Source organism: Lupinus angustifolius, chromosome LG17, assembly GCF_001865875.1.
Source record: "Lupinus angustifolius cultivar Tanjil chromosome LG17, LupAngTanjil_v1.0, whole genome shotgun sequence".
In the NCBI taxonomy this organism is placed as follows: domain Eukaryota; kingdom Viridiplantae; phylum Streptophyta; class Magnoliopsida; order Fabales; family Fabaceae; genus Lupinus; species Lupinus angustifolius.
Genome location: NC_032025.1, coordinates 16877250 through 16884829, shown reverse-complemented (window position 1 = coordinate 16884829; position 7580 = coordinate 16877250). Strand labels below are relative to the sequence as shown.

The following is a 7580-nucleotide window of genomic DNA, read 5'->3' as shown; positions in this document are numbered from 1 at the left end:
AGTGAGAAATTAAGTGGAGCAGCCATTAATTACTCTACTTATGATAAGGAATTGTATGCTTTGGTAAGGGCACTACAAACTTGGCAACACTACCTACTTTCAAAGGAATTTGTGATTCATAGTGATCATGAGTCCCTTAAATATCTTAAGGGCCAAGGTAAGTTGAATAAAAGGCATGCAAGATGGGTTGAGTTCTTGGAACAATTCCCATATGTGGTAAAACACAAGAAAGGTAAGGCCAATGTGGTGGCCGATGCTCTTTCTAGGAGGCACACGTTGCTCTCCACTTTGGATAGTGAGTGATAGGAACATCAAGTTCCTAAGTCACTTTTGGAGGACCCTATGGGGAAAGCTTGGCACTAAGCTTCTCTATTCAACCACTTGTCATCCTCAAACGGATGGGCAAATTGAGGTTGTCAATAGGACTCTTTCCATCCTCCTAAGGACCGTGATAAAAAAGAATATAAGGTCATGGGAGGAATGTTTACGTCATATTGAGTTTGCCTACAATAGAGCAACTCATAACACTACTGAATTTTCTCCTTTTGAAATTGTATATGGATTCAATCCACTAACCCCTCTTGATTTGTTACCTATTCCTAATGAGTCTATTTTGAAGCATAGGGATGGATTGGCTAAAGTGGAGTATGTTCAAAAACTACATAAGCAAGTCAAGGCTCAAATTGAGAAAAATAATGCAAGCTATACAAAGCAAGCCAACAAAGGGCGTAAACAAGTTATATTTAAACAAGTTACCTACAAACTTGAACTTCCAAGTGAGTGTATTTAGATGGATACTCGGGATTTCATCAAATCCCCATTCACCTTGAAGACCAACAAAAAGCTACTTTCACATGTCCTTATGACACATTTGCCTATAGGAGAATGCCTTTTGGGCTATTGATGTGAACCCAAATGTGCCTAAGAAAGATAATGAAGAACTAAGAAGCATAGGTGAGCCCATGACAAGGGCAAGGACGAAACTTGTGCAAAATGCACTTAGTCTACTCATAAAATGCATCAAGGAAATTACCCCAAGCTCAAACCAAGGGAGTTCTCACCTCTTTTATGTCACTTTGCATGTGGGCCAAAGTGGGGAAAATAATTCCCAACCCTTTTAGTAGGGCACAACCATGTTCTAAGCATGGCTATGACATATTTATTGTGTCCTAAGAGGGTTCAATCAAGCTTTTAATTTGTCTTTGTGTTATTTGAATTTCAGAATAAATGATTATTTGAAGAGCATTAATTACAGTCAACACCATTAAAGATGGAATGAGAATTTCGTGCAACTCATTCAAATCAAGTCAAGGTAGGTTAACTTAATGGAGTAATTTGTGCAAGGCTTAAATTTTAGTCAAGCATAATTAATCCTGAAATGTATTTCGTGCAACTCATTCAAAACAAGTCAAGGGAGATTAATTCATGATGTGTGTTTTGTGCAAACCATTAAATCAATTCAAGAGTGATTATTCCTTTGAGTATTTCGTGCAAGACCATTAAACAAGTCAAGCATGGTTAATTCAAGGTCTGATTTTCGTGCAATACATTCAACAAAATCAAATGCATAATTCAAAACCCACATTAACTCATGAAGACAAGGCATTCAAGGGTAGCCGAATTCTTCCCAAAGAATTAGGGAATTCTAGACCAAAATGCATTTGTTACTCTCACTTGGTTAAAGCATTTCATAGAACTCAAGACTCCCATTAACTCATGTGGACCACAACTTTCAAAGGGGGCCGAATTCTTCATAAAGGAGTAGGGAATCCTAGGCTAAATGCTTTGTTCCTTTAAAATCAATTAAGGCACTTCATAGAATTCAAAATTTCCATTAATTTGTATTTTGAATAACTTAGGATTTCCCATGAGGAATTTTTTATCTTGGTTATTTCGAGTAACTCATGGTTGGAATAGGATCCAATATAACCAACCATGAAGTGTAATTTTCCTATAAGTGTAATTTTCGTAGGAATGAATGACAAGTTTGATTTTGAGTGAAAATTAAGGATTCTTCCTTTCTTGTGGCGGACATCACCCGGCTTATCAACATCTTTGTTGTGGCGCCTATCACCCTCACTTCTTTACCATCTTTTATCTTACAGTATGTCTTTCCTGCCCAAATTTCATCTTCAAAACAACCCCTAAATCTGTGGGCTTAGCAACATTAAACAAGATAGATTGTTTCAAACATGTCAATACCAATCCTCAATTTGTAAAACTTCTACATGATTAAATTCACGAGTACTCATTTTTATTTTGCTGGTAGTTATTTTTTCACAAGTCAGACTCCTATTTTTTTGCACCGAGCCTATAAAATGTCAATACCAATCCTGATTGTGAACCCAATCAGTAATCACATCCCAAATGTTTCAGAACAATGAATATTACTTCAGAACTAATTCAACCCATCTCATGGAAGAAACAAATACCCTGAATATGCTTACAATCATAACTGCAAAAGGAACATATCCTTTACAAACAGCTCAAAGTACCATTTAGCTTAGGATTGTTCTTGAGTTGCAAGTTTCAGGCCAAATTAAGAATACATCATGAACTCAATTCAGACCATGGGTTCATCCACTACAATTCCTGCTTCAACTCTGACCCACTGACCCTTATATCAAATGCAATTGCCCCCAAAGGCAAAAGGATGTTAGTATTTATATGATCACAACAAAATACAGTGCACAAAATTGTGAAAAACCAACTTTTATTTTTGGTAAGTCACAAATTTGAAATACAGAGAGATAGGCTACATGATTCTAACTCTTCCTCTTACCAGTACATAATTATGTGGCACCAGCAGTTTCAGTTGATGCCAACTCGCTGCATGCCAAAACCCTAAGAACAAAACATCTACCCTAATAAGTTATTAAGAAAGAGAAGCTCTTTTGTCCTTTGGTTGAGACTTGAGACCCGACCAAAGGTATTCAGATCACACTAGTCCTACCTTTAAGAGAAACTACTATAAACAGTCGCATTTAATTCATGAAAGGTACATGAAACATGTCACTTTGCCTCTTCAGATCCTTTCAGATAAGATGACTCGCCATCTCCACCGTTATGTCCGGCGGCTGAGTTGCCTTGGCCATCTCCACCAGCTGTCCCAGCTTCAGAAGCATCCTGTTTCCTTCCACTGCATGCATCAGTTGGACAAGTAGTTGAAGGTGGACCACCACTGCTGCCACCTCCAAGTGCAGCATCATTATGCATGGGATGCATGCCATTATTTGGCCCTCCGGGTCTGAGTCCCATTTGTCCTTGGATGGCTTGCTGGTGTTGCTGGTGTAGCTGCTGCTGCTCCATCATTTGATGTGGATTACCGAATTGCAATGGCATCTTTTGGGGGAAAAGTCCTGGCTGTTGAGCCATTGCTGCAGCCTGAGGATGTTGCATGTAGAAACCTTGTTGCATAGCGGGGTGTGGCGCCATCTGCAAGTGTGCAATACATCGCAAAGAAATCAAGGTTATGGGCAACTGATAGAACTTCCAAAGGACAACCTATCCTATAATTTTACCTGTGGAGGCATGGTTGGTGTTTGTGGTTGTGCATCAGCAATTGCTGCTAAATACATCAAATTCTTCTGAAGCTGAGCTTGATACCTAAGGCATCAAATCATTGCACAACCATTACATAAAACCTTTGCAAAGTACACACAAACACACCAGTAAACAATTGTTTGCAAATAGTTAGGGACTACCATATATTATACGATGTAGGAAATTGCCAACTAAATGTAGTGATGAAAATGAATGGCAATTAGTAGTGCTAATACCCTCACCATTATACATGTGTACAAAGTTAGGGATCAGAATCTACTAAAGTCAGAATAAATTAAAACATGCAGACACAATGGACAGCACACTTACTGGGCACATTCAGCAAGTTTTCCAAGATTTTGATTGTCCAATATTGCCAGAATCAGCTTCTTGTTCTCATCAAGATACTGCATCACGTGCCAAGACAGGGCAGTCAATTAATTAATGAATATTCAAGTGGACTATTTAGGTTTAACTGATCATGATAAGTAGATATATAGAGAATGAGAAAAGAAACTTCAGAAGACTAAGTTCTATCTGATAATTTGCCTAGTGCTTAAAGGATATACAAACAGTTTCATGACTATAAATCTCTTAATGGATCAAGTACACTATACAAGTTCCATAGACATAAAAACGGGCGGCCCAGTGGACAAGGTTCCCTCCTAATACTGTCTAGGGAGGGTAGATGTACGCAACCTTACCTTCGCATAAGCAAGTTCCATAGACATCAATACCAATAATTTTTCTATTAATGTCCTCAGACTTCTCAGTTTTCCAAGACTTTAGCACCGGGAGGATTTCCGTGATGCCAGCTTCTATGTTGCTTAGACAGTTAGACATGTGATAATAGCTTGTTTAACATGTCCATGAATGTTATAGCATACCAACAGCATTCTCATTTCCAGAGGTCAAGACCCAAATCTTACTGCTATGATAAATCAACAGGTATGGTGAAACTCATTATCATTTGCATCAATCAAACTACGCATTAAAAGATCCATGAATAATGAATCATAACTCCCTAAAAATGCTGTCACCCACTTTTCATCTCACAAATGCACGAGAATGATGAGATGCTAAACTGGTTTTTTTATGCTAAAGTTGTCTTTATTGATCATATGCAACTCTAACACACAGGTCTCCTACATAAAAAAAAGGCTTTCAAAAACACTATAGGTACCCAAAAAGTTATAGATAAAAAGGGAGTGGAGAAAGACTAAAGAAAACTTAAGAGAAGACATAAAAAACCATCAAGGCATGGATTCGACCTAATGAGATAAGGCTCTTAGTTTATGAACTTCAATTACCTAATAAGTAATTGACCTTTCCTAGGAAATAAGTAAAATGTAATGACTATGTGCTGCAAACAAAAGACCCAAATCCTAACCGCTATGATAAAACAACAAATATGGTGAAACTCATAATTATTTGAAGCCATCAAACTATACATTAAAGAACGACGGACAATGGATCATAACTCCTCAAAAATGCTGCCACCCACTTTCCATCTCACAAATCACTCAATTGCATGAGAATGATGAGATGCCTGACTATTTGTTTCATGCTAAGTTTGTCTTAATTGATTTTATTCAACCCCAGCATGCAGGCCTCCTGCATAAAATGACTTTAAAAACACAAGATATCCAAAAAATTGTAAGATACAAAGGACTGAGGAAAACTTAAAGAAAAACCATCAAAAAACATTAAGGCACTGATATACTTAGCCAATTCCACCTAGCGAGATAAGGATTTCAATTGATGAACTTCAAAATTTTAACCTTATATAAATAATTAACCTTTCCCAGGAAAGATATTAAAATCAATAACCCTATGCTACAAATTGAAGAGGCAAAATAGACTTACCACTTTACGACCTCCATTATCCTAATAAGTAAGGCTCATACTACCATACACCATCTTGTAAATCGAGGATGCTATACTCCTACCATCTTTTATTTATAAAATAATCCCTTATGTCTTAAGTTTTCAAAATAACCCTCCATATATTCAGGCACGAGAGATATAAGAGGAGTGACACTAATTATGTTCTCATGATACCAAATACTATATACTATTATATGATATTCGAACATCGACAAAAAATGCAATGTCAGTTAGATGCACACATCTCTTGTGTCTTCTCTTTTCATATATTGGAATGCAAGGAATTAATTCAGACAGATGCCACCCTTGCTAAAAACCTCCCACAGAAACCCCTTCAATACCTTAGATCATTAAAAAATACTCATTCAGTCATCTACATAATAACTATTCGTACGGGTTGTAATTGAAATTATCCATTACAATAATCTGTTCACTCAATATTAGAATGAATCTTCTCTCCTGAAGGTGTTAAAATTTGGATACTATGAGCAATAAATAGATATTACACAAAATTGCGGAAAAGGTAAAACTGTTTTCCAAACTGCATGGCAAAACTTATCACAAATGATCTAAGATCCAATCAATTTAAGAACCATAACCCCTCATGCCCACATAAAAAATGAAAAAAAACCATGAAAAATATGTAACTTGTGAAGGGAACAGTGGGATTAAAAGATTAAAACACATACCTTTTGAATTTGCTCGGTGGTTATGCTTGTAGGAGGGAATGAAGACATCACAGGAACCATTTGTGATGTCTGCTGCATCTTTTCACGCCTTCTTTTCTTAATTTCCGCTTAAATTAGTACAAGAGGCAAAAACCCTAATTTCAAAAATCAATGGTTGGTTAATAAACCCAAAACCCAAATGGAAGCATGTTTGTATAAACAACAAAAAGACAATAACTTTAAGAGAAAGAGAGATAAATGGGACCTGGGTATAGGAGTTAGGTGAAAGCTGAAAGGTGAGTGATAGAAACACTTGTGAACCAGACTGTGTTCTGATTCTGAGGATCTTTGATGCTTGTGTTGAAACGAGGTTTCTAGAGTTGAAGACAAGGGAACAACAACATAAAAAACAAGGAATAAATTATGGTACTTCAGCAGTGATGAATAATTTTTTTACCAAACCAAACAAAAATTGTCTTTGGACCCAAAAAAATTCAAAAATTGTTACAATGCTAGCTTTGCATTTGGTGTAGTTGGGCTTTGAAAGTTCCAAACGACCAGGCTCAAGTAATCACTATTTATATGTCCTTGATTTCTCCTTCTCTGAGTTTGATTTTTGCTTCAGTTTGAGCCCAGTTAAAATGAATGGAGATCCTCTGTCCCTTACTCCCCGACATGTGATCTCTCTTCCAATTCCAATTCAGATATATGTATCATGCATTTTGACTCAATTACCCATAAATGTATTGAAAAGGAGTTGAAAGTGCTTAAAATAGAAAATAAAATTATGGTAAAATATGCACTAATTAAGTTCACTGAAGATTAGCATGGTTTAAAAGTAATTCTATCGTTTCTGAAACATTTTTAAGAAACAAAGACAATGAAATGAAAAATGACAGCTTGAGTATGAGATCATACATTGAGACAATTGTGATACCAATATGATAATTTTCAAACATGCAATTACATGTGTTTATCTCATAGACTGAAACTAGTGTATTTTTATCATTACATACACTGAGTATACAAAATCAAATTTGATCTCTCTCCAAAATATCAATAATAGATTTTAAATTTGGATCAGTCTTATCAAGGAGAGCTTATTTCAGTTATTTGATGTCCCACAACACAACATGTGTTACTCCATGTGCCAGTGATTATAATCGGTTAAAAAAAATATTTAAATTAATATTTTAATAATTAATTATTTTTCTGATCAATCACAATCAGCGGCACATGAAGTGATATATTATTTTGGGACTTCAGATGTGATCCCCTTATTAAGGTTATAACAAAACTGGACCACAAAGACAGTTTTTTTTTTAATAAGCAAATTCTAAAATGCTAACTGCTAAGAGAGCAAAAGTAAAGAAATTAAATTATGTTTTGTCCTTTGCAACATAACCACAAGTTTTCGGACTCATTTCTCTTTCTTTCCCCTTTTGAGGTGATTAAATTAAATTATTCACAACATGCAGAAGA

General features: G+C 36.0%; 1 protein-coding gene across 1 annotated transcript; it reads right to left on the bottom strand.

The window, feature by feature from the left end:
• On the bottom strand, positions 2619–6514 carry LOC109330455 (GRF1-interacting factor 3-like). The gene is made up of 5 exons (XM_019564626.1): positions 6364–6514; positions 6120–6253; positions 3874–3950; positions 3522–3606; positions 2619–3435 (listed from the first exon to the last, which is right to left on the bottom strand). The coding sequence occupies exons 2-5, from the start codon at positions 6195–6197 to the stop codon at positions 3013–3015; spliced, it is 663 nt and encodes a 220-aa protein (XP_019420171.1). The 5' UTR covers positions 6198–6253; positions 6364–6514; the 3' UTR covers positions 2619–3012.

Bases quoted from the DNA above. Each gene is read 5' to 3' on its own strand.
- LOC109330455 (XM_019564626.1), bottom strand. From the start codon at position 6,197: ATGCAGCAGACATCACAAATGGTTCCTGTGATGTCTTCATTCCCTCCT. The intron at 3,951-6,119 runs GTATGTGTTTTA...CACGTGATGCAG, and splicing joins CCACCGAGCAAATTCAAAAG to TATCTTGATGAGAACAAGAA. The intron at 3,607-3,873 runs GTAAGTGTGCTG...TTGATGCCTTAG, and splicing joins AAACTTGCTGAATGTGCCCA to GTATCAAGCTCAGCTTCAGA.